Raw genomic sequence first — 16,097 nt, forward strand, 5'->3', positions numbered from 1 at the left:
TGTTGCTGAACGAAAAAGAAATGGGTGAAAAAAAAAATGAAAAGAAAAAAAAAAGTTACATCATCGGTTTGTATATCATCACAAGACTACAAAAGAACCCATAAGCTGAAGACGCAATGCCACCAAAGAAGAAGCAACAGCCATCCGACAAGAACAAGGCCAAGGCAAAGGCCAAGTCTGCCGAAGACAAGACTTTCGGTATGAAGAATAAGAATAAATCAAAGAAAGTACAACAGCAAATCAATCAATTACAAGCAGGTGTTGACGGTGGAGCAGCCAAGAGGAAAGAGGCCGAAGCCAAGAGGAAAGCCGAAGAAAAGAAGGCTGCTGAAGAGGCTAAAAGAGAAGCAGCAAAACTTTTCGGAATACAACAGCAAAAAGTTCCCTTTGGAGTTGATCCCAAGTCGATATTGTGTGAATTTTTCAAACAAGGTGTTTGTAATAAAGGAAACAAGTGTAAATTTAGTCACGATCCAAATGTCGGGAGAAAAGATGCCAAGAAGGATTTGTATACCGATGCAAGAGAAGAGAAGGAACAAGATACAATGGACAACTGGGATGAAGAGAAGTTGCGTAGTGTCATTCTTTCGAAGCACGGTAATCCAAAAACCACAACTGACAAGGTTTGTAAGTACTTTATAGACGCGGTGGAGAATGGAAAGTATGGTTGGTTCTGGGTGTGTCCGAATGGAGGTAATGAATGTAAGTATAAGCACTCGTTGCCACCTGGATTCGTATTAAAGACAAAGGAGCAAAAGAAGTTGGAGAAACTAGCGGCAGAAAGCGCACCAAAGATTACATTAGAGGAGTTTTTAGAGTTGGAAAGAAGCAAGTTAGACAAGAGCACATTTACACCCATTACAGCAGAGACGTTCAAGAAATGGAAGATTGAACAAAAATCAAAGAGGGAAGATCAAAAGAAAGAGGAGGAAAAGAAGAGTGGGAAGAAACCACAAACTGGTAGGCAAGTTATATTGGAGAAGTTTTCCGACAAATATTACACGGAGGAAGACGATGGTGGAGAGTCTTGGGACTTGTCTCAATTCAGATCAAACCTTCCTGACGATAATATTAAAGATTACGGAGATGGATCTAATGTGGAGGAGAATTACCAGGATGATGGAGAAGTGAAAGGAGAGGTCAATGGAGAGGTCAATGGAGAGGTCAATGGAGAGGTCAATGGAGAGGTCAATGGAGAGGTCAATGGAGAGGTCAATGGAGAAGCCAATGGAGAAGCCAATGGAGAGGTAAAGGCTGATGATGCTTCTAATGCTACTGATGCTTCTGAGGCTCCCCAGGCTAATGGGGACACGGGAATTAGTGCTTGATTATGTAGATCTATAAAATACCTATTTCACCCGTACATCTTCATCCAATTTGTTGCAACTGCTTTCGAAAAATTGATCATCACTATCCATAAATATGTGGATTTGTGTATTTGTGTTTTTCAAATCAGCAATGGCTGTAGTCACTCTACGTATCCATTCAGCTCCTTTTTTATCCCGATCTTCCAACTCTATAAAACCTAAGGATTCGTAAATGCTACCTGGTTCATAATCGTCGCCATTCTTCGGTGTCGTCCTTGAACGTCTAGGTGGAAGCGGTGGTCTGTATTCATCAATCATCAGATTGCCATCGGAGGAGACGTTGGATGATGGTGGGACCGATACCAGTGGAGACTGCGATGATATTGCTGATGAAAGTGGCAGCATTAGGTCAGGTGTATTGTCAATAGAGTTACTTTGAAGGTTTTTAGGCTTTTTCGGTTTCATTGGCGGTTTTTTCTTGGGTGATGTAGAATCTGTAGGCGAACACACGGGCGAATCTGACAAATCAATCAAGTCAATATCTTGCGCATTTGATGCATCTTCTTGTTCCTTATCATTAGATGTCACCTCGGCGGTTCTCTTTTTTGCTAATAGCCGCAACAATTCCTTCAAAATACGACGGTCGTCCTCTAATGATAATGAATTCTCCACATAACGAATATAGATTGATAGTATCCTATTGGGATAGCTTTTCGCTAGGTCCACATACGCTTCCAAGTCGTACTCGCCCGAATCTCCAATACAAACAAACTTCTTTTCAGGAAAGTCTCGTAGAATCTTATGCAACATGGTTCTTTTCCTTGACAGTGACGGTTCCAATAGCGAGGAGATAATGCTGCCCAAATACCTCTTCAAATGAATTGATCCCTTGGGCAAACCGACGAGATTAAAATACTCCGATATCGATGGGAATAATTGCCATGGGGAATTAGAAACGTAAAAGAAACTGATATCCTGCCGCTTACTGAGATCGATATACCATTTGACGATCGACGGGATTTTCCATGCTTCAAAATCTTGCAACAACAAATTTCGAAGCAACACTCGTTTGTCACCTACGACTCCAGTTAGTTTAACCGTGTCATCAATATCACTAATGACACCAAGCCCCTTTGTTGGGACTATCATAACGTTTTGTGCGGCAAAGATAGTTTCGGTGACCATTGATGACGCAAAGATGACAGATGGCTTGTAGTCTACCTCTATTGTGGTGTGAAAGTATCCATACCCATCCGTAATCAATTCTTCATTTATCACCTTTTCATGTTGACTTTCGGAGCCAATGGTGATCTTTATTTCTGTATTTGGTATTGACTTTGCGAAAAAGTCAGCGAGTCGCTCGTTGATGATAGCGTCAGAGTTGGGTGAGCCTGGGATGGAGCTGGTACTCTGATCCGATGCTGCCGAGTGAACCGATTCATTATCAGACTCAATTTCTTTATGATGGACTTGATGTACCGGGAGGAAAGCATTTTGGTTTTGTAATTGTTGTTCTGTGTCCTGGCTGTTCCGTTTCATCAACTGTTTGATAACAGACATCATAACTCTATTTTTCCGATTCATGGCCCCAGGAGCTGATACCCATCCAGCAACATCGATATAATACTTGTTCTCTAGCTTCCTCGTGTATGTAGGGTACAACTTTATCCGTGTGTCCTTGGGGAGAACCACCTTGCCTTCTTCATCATAGACTTCCCTCGGGTTGGTAAATGCTTTGGATGCACCGGACGCGAGTGAGGTAACAGATCCGGTGATCTTGGGAATGTAGTTGTCCCTGGTGCTCTTGGCTAGTCCTATTAATCGTTGTCGTCTGGACATTGAGTTGCTTTCGAGATTCATGGGGTGGGAAGGAGGGAGAGGAAGAGAGAGAGCAAGAAGAAGAAACGTACTTTGCGATTTTGTGAAGACGGAATGCACTGAAATTAAAATCACAGAAGGTGAAAAAAGGAAGAAGGAGTTGGAGGAATGGGTTAGAGCAAGGGGTATACCTGGCGGGAGGGAAGGTAGATGTAGATAGAAGGTTAGGACTGTCGGTAAAATAATGTACATTTAAGGTGGTGTAGATGACGTAGCTTGAAGATACATGTAAAGGAAGTAGGTATATGAATAAGGATTGATCGTAGATGATGGTATGGAGAACAATTATGGAGATACCAATGGAGATACCAATGGAGAAGATTATATCAGACTACCTACCACTACAAACAATCCATAGTTACCGCCTCACAAAGTCTATAACTGGACCAATTGCAATATTATTTTGGTCAATCACACACCGAAAAATGTAAATACAAAAGCCGCCAACAAACAAACTCCACCCACCTACCCACACCGACAACCAAACCATGTCGCTAGACCAATTATCCGTAGGGAACGAATTGAAAGATTCCTATAAAGTCACATCAACATGGATTAAGAACGGTATCAACTTCTTATCAGACGTTGACGAGTTTTATCGTGAACGAGCGGTTATTGAAAAAGAGTATTCGACAAAGTTAAAAGAATTGACCAAACGATTCTTTGAGAAGAAGGCAAAGATATCATCCAACTTGTCAGTAGGCGATGAGCCGCAGATCACACCTGGATCATTGGAAAGTGCATCGTTAGTTCTTTGGAACGATGTGTTGACCCAGACAGAGGCGATTGCCGACGAAAAGGCCAATTTTAGTCGTGAGTTGCAAATGAAAATTGGCGAAAACTTGGTCAGTTTAAAAGGAAAATGTGAAAGAATTGAGCGCCAAATTTCCCTAATCAATGAGTATTTGACTACAGAAAAGAAGGGAGTTGAAGATGAAGTTGCAAAAGCAAAAAAGCATTACGATTCGTTATGTCAGTCTACTGAAACGGCGAGGGACAAGAACCAGAAATCGCCAACTGATAAACATGCTCGCAAGCTAGAGGAGAAGGAAGTGGAAATGAATAACGGAAAAAATGCATACTTGATAAAGATTAATGTGGCTAATCGATTGAAGGACAAGTATTACTACCAGGATGTGCCTGAAGTGTTAGACTACTTGCAGGAATTGAATGAGGACAGGGTAGCATTGATGAACAAGTTGTTGAAAAACGCAAATATCGTGGAACGAAACTCATTAGATAAAGTAAAGGAGAAGTTGCATTTAATTGACAGTACCATTGATCAGAATAGCCCTAAATTGGATATCGCAATGTTCATCAAACACAACACGGTTGATTGGGCTGAGCCACAGGACTTTTATTTCATTCCGTGCTCATTTTGGCACGACGACGAGAGTTTGGTGATCAAAGAGCCCGAGTTGACTGAGTTGAAGAAGCGACTCAATATTGCAACAAATGAATATGGAAAGTTTGAACAATCGAGTTTGGATATGAAACAGTCTCTTGAGGAAAGCACGGCAAAGAGGAAGACAGACGAGAGTATAACATTGAAATTTGACGCGGGGTTGCAAAGCTCGCTAACCATTTTGAGCAAGTTTATGAAAGAAGACACAAATAGGGTCAAGAACGAAGTGGAGATTGAAATTATCCAGAATTTCGCTGGGGACAAAGATTTGAGCTATGTTGCCCCAGCTCTGCAGAAAAAATCCCGTTTTGGGTTCCTCAAGGGTAAAAAGACCGAGCAAAGCGATGCACAGTCAGTTCACACGGTCAAGTCAAACACTTCAAGTATCTTGCCCAGTGGTATATTCAACCTTCGAAGTAACAGGGGCTCAAGTGGGAAGGGCAAGTCTGGCCCCACAGCAAAAGCTTTGTATGCGTACACTGCAACGAGTGCCGACGAGACAGGGATCTCTCCTGGTGATGAGTTGTCTGTAGTGGAAGAGGACGACGGTTCCGGATGGACAATGGTATCTGGCCCACAGGGACAAGGTTTGGTGCCAACATCGTACATTGAAGTAAAAGCAGCAGCAGAGGAAGCAGCAGCAACAAAGAAACCACCGCCAGTAGCGCCAAAGAAAGGGGCAAAGAGAGTGCAATACTTGGAAGCCCTTTACGATTACACTGCTGATGGTGATGATGAGTTATCTATACAAGCTGGCGATCGAATCATATTGGTAGAGGATGACACCGACGGTTCTGGCTGGACGGAAGGAGAGTTGAATGGGGAAAAGGGTATGTTTCCCACCAGTTACGTAAAAAGGATATAGATTATAGCTTTTTCATTAAAACACTTTTTATACACACACACAGAACTTAATGAGTCTCACCTGGGATTTCGAAAACAACTTGTTTTCCAGTCAACTTAGTGTATAATTGTTGGAATGAGTCCAATTTGTAGTCAATAGCAGTAGAGTCTTTTGAGTCCAACAAAACCTTTTGGATCTTGTTACCACCAACTAAGTATCTTACTCTCTTTCCGGTGATTTCAGTTGGGAAAACCAAGTCTTCCAACAATTTGTCGTGAACAGCAGTCAAGGTTCTTGATCTTGGTCTCTTTTGTTGTTTTCTGGCTTTTCTTGATGGCTTTGGTAAGATTCTTCTTTCAGCCAAAAAGACAACATGTCTGTCTGGGAATTTCTTTTCCAACTCTCTGGTCAATCTGGTTTGGATCTTTCTGTAAGCGTTCAATGATGGTGGTGGGACAAAGATAGCAAGAGCTTTCTTTCCTCCATTGACATCGATTTCTCTGACGGATTTGAATTGTAATGGACGTAAGTCAGCTTTCAAGTCGGTGGTGGATTCCAAATCAAGGAAAGCTTGAGCGACCTTCAAGTCGAGTGGGGATGGAGATTCAGCAAGGATCTTTGATGCCATGTTTTGGTTTGATGCTAATGATGGTTGATAAGGGGGGGTGTGCTCTTGAATAATTTGGGAATCTTTTCAGACTCTTTTTTTTTCTTCATCTTAGATGAATTTGTTCACGTGAGCTGAAAAAAAAATAGAATATACATTAGGGCGAAGCCCTAAATACAAAGGTGCACGTGACGACAAAGCAGAACCTAGGAGTAGGCAGTAGGGATGTAGTTTGGAAGAAGTAGAGAAACCAGAGGAGCTATACAGAAGTAGATATAGAGTAATAGCTAGATGATCGTTGAATGAGCCCTTAACTGGTGTGCAACTTCCTTACCACTACTAGTTGTGTGCACCCAAAATACCCAAACAAAGTCACCACCCACGTCCCCTACATGAGCCGCACGCAATATCCGAAATTAAAATGCTTCGTTTGCTTCAACGTCGATTCACCCACTCAATGTCTATCGAAACTGCTAAAAAATTGGCAGCATACAGAGCTGTCGATGAGAACTTACCACCCAAGGCCAAAGTAATTGGTATTGGTTCCGGATCTACTGTGGTTTACGTTGCTGAACGTATAGGGCAATTGTCCAACAAGGACGACTTTGTCTGTGTATCAACCGGATTCCAGTCAAAAGCGCTCATTGTTGATAATGGTTTACGTTTGGGCCAGATTGAACAATACCCATCCATTGATATTGCCTTTGATGGTGCTGATGAGGTTGACCCGCAATTGAACTTGATCAAAGGTGGGGGTGCATGTTTGTTTCAGGAAAAGTTGGTTGCCTCGGCAGCAAAGAAGTTAATTGTTGTTGCTGATTATAGAAAACAGTCAAAGAAGTTGGGCGAACATTGGCATCAAGGGGTCCCCATTGAAGTTGTACCTATTGCGTTTACCAAGTTAATCGGCGATATCACCAAGTTGGGGGCTAAAACAGTGAACTTGAGACAAGGAGGTAAAGCCAAGGCAGGACCTGTGATTACCGACAACAACAACTTCATCTTGGACGCCGATTTTGGCGAGATTGAGGATCCAAACAAGTTGCATCATGAATTGAAGCAATTGGTTGGTGTTGTTGAAACCGGTATCTTTTCCGGCATTACTCAAAAGGCATACTTTGGAGAAGAGTCGGGTGAGGTGACTACATGGCTGTTAGAGAGTAAGTAAGTAAGTAAGTAAAAAGTGTTTATTTCGAATGCGACGATATCCAATTAAGCGTTTCCACCAACCCGGTTCCGTCTATAGCCACTGTAGGTATGACAGACCACGTATGATTACCACTCAACTTATTCAATTCAAACTTTTCAATCAAGTCTTTTGGTTTGACGGCCCCATCGACATCTTGTTTGTTGGCCAACACCACTAGCAAACAGTTGTTCAATTCTTTGTCAGTTATTATCCTGTACAACTCCTGTTTTGACTCTTCCAACCGCGACTGATCGCTTGAATCCACGACATAGATCAACGCGTTGGTCCCAGTGAAATAATGTCTCCATAAAGGTCTGATTCTCTCTTGTCCACCACAATCCCACACTGCAAACGATACATTTTTGTGCTTGACTGTTTCTACGTTGAACCCTACTGTGGGCACAGTCTTGGAAGTCTTTCCAAGCTTCAACTTGTAAAGTATCGTTGTTTTTCCAGCATTGTCCAACCCAAGCATCAATATTCTCATTTCTCGGTTCTTGAAGAGTTTTGACTATGGAGAGGAGTTAGTACATGCGGAACATCGTTACACGTGGGAGTGTCTGCCGCTTATACATACGACTAAGGAACCCATCTTGAATGGTGCAAAATGCCTGCTTCAGTTCAAAAAGAAAAACGTGTTTCGTCTTCCTCAAATGTAACGTGGATACTATCAACTGATTTTTGACGACAAAAATGCGTCTCTTTTAGACGAGTAAACATTACACAAAAAAGAGGACGAGTCAGGGCGTTTCGGCTTATAAGGTAGTACGAGGTTATAAAAACAATTTGAGAGAGGCTGGAACATATGTATTATAGTTTGTCAGGTTCGCTCATAACGCTGCAGGCTAGTGTTATCCACAAAGAAAGAATACGAGATTTAGCGAAGCTGTAGGGTATGCGTACAGCTATGTTTTGGTTTTAGTCAGATTAATGGGTGGATCACGAGAGGTAATGTATGGGCTTGAGCGAAATATAGATAGAGGGATCTGTATCGATCTCATCGATTGGATGCGCTGAAACGTTTACACAGAAGTCCAGAAATGGCATATGGAGGATTTTCTAAAAATCACATGACAGGTAGCGCCAAACACGATCTTTTATCCGTCTTTTCTTGCTGCAAAAAAAGGGTGTTGGCAGATCCAGCTTCATGCTCAAGAGTTATACCTAGATACTAGTAATTTCTTATCATAGTGTAGTATAAGCTAGTCTGAATTTCGTACGGGGGTTCTCGTGGAGCTCCAGGGATAATCTCGAGTGGCAATTAAAATTATGCACATGCAATTTTTAACAAGTCACCTTGAGTCAATAAACCCAAGGATAACTCAGGATCGTAAGCAATCTTGCTACCTTGTTGGTCCTGATGATACAAGGTAGTAGTTTTATGGCCACCTTGAGAAGCTATTAAGACCCTAAGATTTCTGAGAAAAATAAGCGGAAATTTATAAAAAAGAAAAAAGAGAAAAACTCTATATACGGTCTCTCTGTAAGGCTTCTCTCGTTCCATCCATCCTTTGCCAAAGAATTAATTTCCCCAGGTTTACCCTTGTATCCTAAGTTGCCCCTTGTTAGGTATATAAACAATTTGTAATTCTTTATAGCCGAAAATGACCCTTCAACGGAGAAAAAAGAAAAAAAAATCCCCACAGTCTTTTGTTTTTCCTCGGTTGAAAAATAACCGCTAGACAATATCACACACCTACACACGCCGCTGATAAAGAAACAGAATCATTGCCCTTTTCTCCATTTTTCAGTGGCTAAAATTTAACATAAAAAAATTTCCAACCTCTTTACTTTCAACTTCTTCTTTTTATTTTAACCAACCGAACAACTTACAGTTTACAAACCAACAGTTATGTCACAATACAAGCAAAAGAACCCAGACGATGTTGTCATTGTTGCCGCTTATCGTACCGCTTTAACCAAAGGTGGAAGAGGTGGATTCAAAGACGTTGGATCCGACTACCTCTTGAAGGAGTTGGGAGAACAGTTTATCAAAAAGACTCACCTTGATCCAACCCTCGTTCAGGATATAGCCATCGGTAATGTGTTGCACGCAAGAGGTGGTGACTTTGAACATCGTGCTGCTTTAATGGCTGCTGGATTCCCACACACCACTCCTTTTGTTGCCATTAATAGATTTTGTTCTTCCGGTTTGATTGCTGTTTCGCAAGTAGCAAACAAGATCCGTACTGGTGAAATCGAGTGTGGTATTGGAGGTGGTGTTGAGTCTATGTCTAAAGACTATGGTCCAAATGCCATCACCAAGTACGACCCTGCATACGAGAACAATGAAGAGTTTAAAAAGAATCAAATTCCAATGGGTATCACTAATGAAAACGTTTGTGATAAATTTGGAATCTCAAGAGAAAAGCAAGATGAATTCGCCGCCAAGTCTTTTAACAAGGCTGAAAAGGCTCAAGCTGAAGGTAAATTCAAGGAGGAAATTCTTCCAATCGAATCTTGGATTGAAGATGATGAAGAAGAAGATGAGGATGGTGAACCAATTGAGAAGAAGGTTGTCATTTCAGAAGATGAGGGTATTAGAAAGGGAGTCACCCCTGAAAAGCTTGCCAAGATCAAGCCTGCATTCAAAAAAGATGGTTCTACATCTGCTGGTAACGCCTCTCAAGTTACCGATGGTGCTGCTTTGGTATTATTGATGAGACGTTCATTTGCTGAAAAGCACGGTTATCCAATTGTCGCCAAGTACCTTGGTTGTTGGGTTGCTGGTGTCCCACCGGAGATTATGGGAATTGGTCCTGCTGTTGCCATCCCAAAGGCTTTGCAAAAGACTGGTCTTAAAGTCGATGACATCTCCGTTTTCGAAATTAACGAGGCCTTTGCTGGTCAATGTTTGTACTCGATCCAATCAGTGGGAATCCCTGAGGAGAAAGTCAACTTGAATGGTGGTGCCATTGCTTTGGGTCACCCTATGGGGGCCACTGGTGCTAGACAATACGCTACTATCTTGCCATTGTTGAAGCCAGGTCAAATTGGATTGACTTCTATGTGTATTGGAACTGGTATGGGTGCCGCTTCCATCATTATTAGAGAATAAGTTATATAGCCGGTATATGAATTTGTGTTGTGATATTTTTTTTTTTTAAGATGATGATGATGATTAAATAAATTTACTCACATTCTATTTCACTTCTATTTCCTCTTTTTCCTATCAACTACCCTTTCCAAGCTCAACTTCACATCACCTTTAGCAAAATGGTCCAAGTTGTAGTACATTGGCGCAATCTCAACCAACCATTCTGGTTGCACAATGGTGACAGTCCTGATATAGTTTTTGCTCGTCAATACAAACTCATTGTAAATGACCCATTCGCCCGGCTGCGAAACCACTGTGCTTGGGTGGATCATGACATCCTGGTTATCTTTCACGGTGAGATATCCCTTTGATCCACCACTCCTCTTTTTGGCCACTTGCATAAAAAATCCACCAACAAGTGCCTTTTTAACATTTTGCCAATACTGACCTTCACTAATTTCACCATACTGTGACACAAGTTCCAAGTCGTATCTCTCCATCATTCGCAGCAATTGTGAGCGGACATTACGTGCTGATACCAACGACCGATAGCTGAGGAAATTGTCACGACACCATTTATGGGCTGCTTCAGATTGCGCAGCAAATGCTTCGTATACATTGATCAAGGTCAAGTGGTCGCCATCGGGCTGGGCAAACGATAGTTTAGCCTCATCAGCTAGTTGGCGTGCTGATTGCGGACGCACAAACACACTAGGAACACTCAACATGGCAACAATGGTTAAGATTTCCTCTGAACACTTGTAAGCCGGCGAGCCAATCAACATAACGGCAAGCATAGGATCAAGGGGGAAATTCGAAGCCAATCTCCCCAATGCAGTCAACTCACCTTCATCGGAAAGACACTGCAAATAGTTTAGCTCCTCCAATGCCCGCATCATCGTTTCTGGGGCCGGTGGGTCCATAAAGTCAAAATGGACCAAATCGTCAATACCCAATTTCTTCAACTCCAACACTGTCGATGACAAGTTTGACCGTAAAATTTCTGGATACGACTGTTCAATCAATTCCTTGTTGAATGCTTCCTCGGTGTACAATCTGAAACATTTACCTGGTCTGGTACGACCAGCTCTACCGGCTCTTTGTTGTGCGCTCGCTTTCGAGATTGGAGACACCAACAACGACTCAACACGCACTCTTGGATTATACACTTTTTGCTTGGAGAATCCCGGGTCAACGACATAGACAATACCATCAATGGTTAATGACGTTTCTGCTATATTGGTTGACACAACGACTTTTCTACCGGGACGACCGCCTTGTCCAATTGGAGCTGGTGCTGGCTCAAAAATACGCTGCTGCTGATTAGGAGGTAATGACCCATACAATGGATACACTTTTAACGGTCCGCAACCTTGTTCTCTAATCAACTCGTCACCTTCTAACTGAATCTTTCTGCAAGCTTCTTCAATCTCTTCCTCACCAGTGAGAAACAACAACACGTCACCTTCATCCTCAGTGGCATGGATCTGCAATACAGTACGTATAGCTGCATCCAAGTAATCACGTTGAAACTCGGGCGTGTAGTAAATCTCAACCGGATGTGTTCTACCAGCAACTGCCAACAATGGTGCATCATGGAAATAACTTTGAAACTTTTCGGCATCCAATGTGGCCGACATAATAATCAATTTCAAGTCGGGTCTTCTCAAACTGATTTGTTTCAACAATCCCATCAATATATCAGTAGCCAATGTTCTTTCGTGCGCTTCATCTAGGATGATGCACGAGTATCTACTCAAATTATGATCATCCATTGCTTCTCTCAACAACATACCATCTGTCATGTACTTTAATATCGTTTTTGAGCTCGTTTTATTTTCGAAACGTATACTATACCCAACTTCTTCACCGAGGTTAACATCCATCTCATCGGCGACACGCAGGGCAACCGACATGGCGGCAACTCTTCTTGGTTGTGTACATGCTACTTGCTTCCCTGTTAGGTGAGGCATCTCATCATAAAGAACAAACTGGGGTATCTGGGTCGTCTTTCCCGAACCGGTCTCACCAACAAACACCATAATCTGGGTCGAGTGGAAAATCCTGAGAAACTCTTGCCTCTGGGCATGCACCGGTAAATCACGACGCACTTTAAGGATCCTGAAATATGCATCGGAAAATTCGTCTCCTGTGAATGGATTAATGGGGCCATCTTCTAGTCTTTCGGCATCTTGAGCTGTTGTTTGGTGGCGCACGAGTCCTTTGAATTCGCCATTATCGTGGTGGATCAACTTTTCCTTCTCTTCGGCATGTGGATGATCATGAAGGGACTGTTCTGCCGCCTCTGCAACCTTCTCCGCCTGTGAATCGTCAATAACCACCTTTTGTCTTTTGAGGGATCTTTCAGTCATTGCAGAATTAGAACGTGAATAAGAGAGAGAAGTCAACTTTCAAAAGGCATCGCAAAAAATAAAAAAGTATCCATCTTTACATATGCACAAAAATAAAAACTTACATAGCTAAAACCCTAAACCTCCCCCTCCCCCTCCTTCTTATCTCTGCAAATGCAGATACCAATCATTCAACGCAACGCTAAGTACTTCCCTTGAAAACTCCTTGTTGGATTCCATAACCACACCACGTGTTTTGAACCACTCAGAAAGCGCTTGTTGCAATTTACCCTTATTCTTGACGCTCTTTTGACTACCCAATGTGATGAAATTGTAGTCAATGTAAAAATCATCAAACAAGTTGAGCACGACTTCAAACTCATCTCTAGTAAGCTCCAACTCTCCAATAAATGGGAGCATGGCAAACTGGTCCTGGTAGAATGAGGCAAAAAGCTCAACTTTCTCTCCTATGGCTTGCTTCAGTTCGTTCAAGTTGCAAAGAAAGCAGTAAATGCTAACCAAGAACAAGATACCCGACTTGTGGAGGGTTTCATGAATGGCTAATATGCGCCGATCCTGGAATGTCTTCTTGTGGTAGAAGTTGTTGCTGTTAACGAGGGACAACGCTGGAGCGATTTTGCGATTCGTGGTAGTTGATGAGCAAGTGATAGCGGGAGACGCAACGGAGATCAACAGGCGATTGACTGGTTGAACTGATTGATCTGAATTCATAGCGAAAAGATGTGGTGATAAAAACAGGGTGGGGATTTTCGTTTGTTGGTTATGCAGAATTTCATTGCAAAATTGGAGAGAGAGATAATAGTAGATGGTGTCTAAAGATTATTACAGGAGATAACGGCAGATGGTGACTACTGAAGATAATGACCACTTCTATGATACCATCACTTGGGCCACCTTGCTTGTTGCAACTCCCCCATCTTTCTAAGCAACTGGTAGCCTTTACCCCATTTTAGTAAATCTGAAACGAGAGAAATTTATCACCCACCAAATACCAGTACCATCCAACCACTCATCCAACGTACCACTCCAATTACATCATGGTTGACACAAGCCTAATTGCTATAGTGTTTGGAACATTATTCACTGGTGCTGCCAACTCACTCCTCACAAAATACCAAGACAATCAATGTGTCCACCACTGCAATAATGGCGATCAACCACCACCACAATATTTCAACCAACCAGGCATACAAACCCTCCAAATGTTTTTAGGAGAGTTGTCAATGTTTTTTGTATACATCGGATACAGATGGTACTACTCGACGTCTTATATTCAACTAGGTGACGGTCACGACGATCAAGACCACGAACCAACAACAGATAAAAGTGAAGGGATTATTGCCATTTTCAAGCATTGGAAATTGGCCATTCCAGCAATATGTGATTTAAGTTGTACGACATTGCTCAACATTGGACTCATTTACGTTCCTGTATCCATCTACCAAATGACGCGTGGGTCAGTTGTGTTGTTTGTTGCGGTGTTATCGGTCATCTTTCTCAAACGCAAAATATCCAAATTGCACTGGATCGCGCTATTTATCATTACTTTGGGTGTCGGAGTTGTTGGATTGAGTGGGTCGCAGCAAACAAATGAAACAGAGACAACAAGTCCGAATAATGCCGCTGGGTTGGTCATATTTGGAATAATATTGATTATCAGCGCTACTTCATTACAAGGTGTGCAATTTGTCGTTGAAGAACATATATTGGCCAAACAGCCAATTATTCCATTACAGTTGGTTTACATTGAGGGTTTTTTTGGTGCTACAACTATTATTACATTTATGGTGGTGCTTAATTTCATCTACAAGGCGATCCAATCACCCGAGGAGTTTGCCCAATCGCCATTCAATATTGTTGAGGCGTTTTCGCAAGTCTTCTCCAATAGAACCGTTTTTGTAACATCTTTACTTATTATGGCATCCATTGCCAGTTTTAACTTTTGCGGATTATCCATAACCCACCGTATCTCAGCCACTGCAAGGTCAACAGTAGACACTTGCAGGACTTTGATTGTGTGGTTATTTGCCGTAGTGGTGATGCAATGGGAACAATTCAAGTTTTTGCAAATGACAGGATTTGCTATCTTGGTGTTTGGCACATTGTGGTTTAATGGGGTTATTGAAGTTGAAAAATGGAGCTTCATTCCAAACTGGTTGAAAGATGATGATGCTGAAGAAGATGAGAGGACGCTGATTGATGAAGCCTTAGAGGAGAGACTCATTAGCTGAAAACAAAAAATTTATGAAGGTGATCTCTATGATAATATCAAAAGTTCTAGGCAAAGTTAACACATACCAGCCATCGGTCTCTGTGTCTCTCATCTCTGCACAAAATCAGAAAGTGCAAAAGAAAAAATGGAAAACTTTTCTCGGTATCCATTATTTTTGCAGTTTGTAATTAAACGGTTTTTCCTCCGTAACAATGCAACGGTTGTGCAAAAACACTTCTGGGTATGCATTCTGCAAGATTTGTGATCCAGTATATCTGCGTAATTCACTTTGCATAGTGATGGTTTTACCAGGTGGTGCTTCTAGACCTCTGTTGTGTTGTAGTTTAGACTATGCTTGAAGAAAACACAAAGCTTAAATAACTGCACCTAAAAAACCTCTCTTTTGGAAGAGTAGGAGAGTAATTACTTGCATGATCAGAGCATTTGATCAGAGCATTTGATCAGAGCATCAAAGTGTGTGATTGCAAGAGGCATGATTCTACAATGATCAACCTCTCTCGAATGATTCACCTACAGTATATGTTTACTACTTGAAAACAATTTTCTCTTGTTTGTAAATTCTCCTGTAAGCCAATTCTATTGTAGGCTTTCTAATTCTCATGTAAAACAATCTTCTTGCAAAAAGTTTTTTTTTTTTTTTTTTTTTGCCTCAAAATTAAGCAAAAAACTTTTAAACAGCAACAGCAACAACAACAACCTCGGCTTTGCTTTTTTTTTTCTATTTATTTTAACTACCTTACGATTTCTTTTACAAATGGTTTGAGGGATTAAAACGACTCATTTTTTCCACCTACATTGTCACACACAGCATATACTATCTCTAGTACATAGAAACGAAAAAAGTAGAACGATTTAATGATAACATCAGTTTACTTTTCCACATGGGTAAATATCGTTTGATTCGATAGCTTTTGCTATAACTCACACTCACTCATAAGCCTGTTCCACTGGTATTATTGTTTAGCTTTTCTTTATTTTATCCTTTTCCAAACTTGGCACAATTTGAAAACAAGGCTGGAATAATTAGACGATTTGGGAAATACCCACATTCTCCCTGTCTTGTCCACCTGTCTTGTCTGTCTATATCTTTGTGTAACAAATTACAAAAACGCCCAATGTTTTTTTATTTATTTATTATTTATTTATTTTATCCCAATTAGGACGGATGGCACTACTTTAGAAAAAGAAAAACAATTGAGTCACGTGAATAATACAATAAATGAAT

The 16,097-nt window shown here is 41.4% G+C and overlaps 10 protein-coding genes across 10 annotated transcripts; 5 read left to right on the top strand and 5 right to left on the bottom strand. All coding sequences in view use genetic code 12, as the record gives it.

Moving 5' to 3' along the window:
* Positions 1-116: 116 nt before the first annotated feature.
* CANMA_003107 (uncharacterized protein) lies at positions 117-1,328 on the top strand (the record flags this gene model as incomplete). Its single annotated transcript, XM_051815249.1, has 1 exon — positions 117-1,328. One exon carries the CDS (start codon positions 117-119, stop codon positions 1,326-1,328), a length of 1,212 nt encoding a protein of 403 aa, XP_051671241.1.
* Positions 1,329-1,349: 21 nt separating this feature from the next.
* On the bottom strand, positions 1,350-3,146 carry CANMA_003108 (phosphatidate phosphatase; the record flags this gene model as incomplete). Its single annotated transcript, XM_051815250.1, has 1 exon — positions 1,350-3,146. One exon carries the CDS (start codon positions 3,144-3,146, stop codon positions 1,350-1,352), a length of 1,797 nt encoding a protein of 598 aa, XP_051671242.1.
* Positions 3,147-3,673: 527 nt separating this feature from the next.
* On the top strand, positions 3,674-5,455 carry BZZ1 (Bzz1p; the record flags this gene model as incomplete). The annotated part of the gene is made up of 1 exon (XM_051815251.1): positions 3,674-5,455. One exon carries the CDS (start codon positions 3,674-3,676, stop codon positions 5,453-5,455), a length of 1,782 nt encoding a protein of 593 aa, XP_051671243.1.
* Positions 5,456-5,501: 46 nt separating this feature from the next.
* RPS7A (40S ribosomal protein eS7) lies at positions 5,502-6,062 on the bottom strand (the record flags this gene model as incomplete). Its single annotated transcript, XM_051815252.1, has 1 exon — positions 5,502-6,062. The coding sequence occupies one exon, from the start codon at positions 6,060-6,062 to the stop codon at positions 5,502-5,504; it is 561 nt and encodes a 186-aa protein (XP_051671244.1).
* Positions 6,063-6,498: 436 nt separating this feature from the next.
* Positions 6,499-7,209, top strand: RKI1 (ribose-5-phosphate isomerase; the record flags this gene model as incomplete). Its single annotated transcript, XM_051815253.1, has 1 exon — positions 6,499-7,209. One exon carries the CDS (start codon positions 6,499-6,501, stop codon positions 7,207-7,209), a length of 711 nt encoding a protein of 236 aa, XP_051671245.1.
* Positions 7,210-7,228: 19 nt separating this feature from the next.
* Positions 7,229-7,822, bottom strand: ARF3 (Arf3p; the record flags this gene model as incomplete). The annotated part of the gene is made up of 2 exons (XM_051815254.1): positions 7,229-7,741; positions 7,808-7,822. The coding sequence occupies 2 exons, from the start codon at positions 7,820-7,822 to the stop codon at positions 7,229-7,231; spliced, it is 528 nt and encodes a 175-aa protein (XP_051671246.1).
* Positions 7,823-9,082: 1,260 nt separating this feature from the next.
* FOX3 (Fox3p) lies at positions 9,083-10,288 on the top strand (the record flags this gene model as incomplete). The annotated part of the gene is made up of 1 exon (XM_051815255.1): positions 9,083-10,288. The coding sequence occupies one exon, from the start codon at positions 9,083-9,085 to the stop codon at positions 10,286-10,288; it is 1,206 nt and encodes a 401-aa protein (XP_051671247.1).
* Positions 10,289-10,383: 95 nt separating this feature from the next.
* On the bottom strand, positions 10,384-12,639 carry CANMA_003114 (DEAH-box ATP-dependent RNA helicase; the record flags this gene model as incomplete). Its single annotated transcript, XM_051815256.1, has 1 exon — positions 10,384-12,639. The coding sequence occupies one exon, from the start codon at positions 12,637-12,639 to the stop codon at positions 10,384-10,386; it is 2,256 nt and encodes a 751-aa protein (XP_051671248.1).
* Positions 12,640-12,780: 141 nt separating this feature from the next.
* Positions 12,781-13,350, bottom strand: CANMA_003115 (uncharacterized protein; the record flags this gene model as incomplete). Its single annotated transcript, XM_051815257.1, has 1 exon — positions 12,781-13,350. One exon carries the CDS (start codon positions 13,348-13,350, stop codon positions 12,781-12,783), a length of 570 nt encoding a protein of 189 aa, XP_051671249.1.
* A 326-nt stretch (positions 13,351-13,676) lies between these two features.
* CANMA_003116 (uncharacterized protein) lies at positions 13,677-14,870 on the top strand (the record flags this gene model as incomplete). Its single annotated transcript, XM_051815259.1, has 1 exon — positions 13,677-14,870. The coding sequence occupies one exon, from the start codon at positions 13,677-13,679 to the stop codon at positions 14,868-14,870; it is 1,194 nt and encodes a 397-aa protein (XP_051671250.1).
* Between the last annotated feature and the right edge of the window lie 1,227 nt (positions 14,871-16,097).

The sequence above is a fragment of the Candida margitis genome (genome assembly GCF_024628925.1).
Source record: "Candida margitis strain CBS 14175 chromosome Unknown scaffold10, whole genome shotgun sequence".
NCBI classification, from domain to species: domain Eukaryota; kingdom Fungi; phylum Ascomycota; class Pichiomycetes; order Serinales; family Debaryomycetaceae; genus Lodderomyces; species Lodderomyces margitis.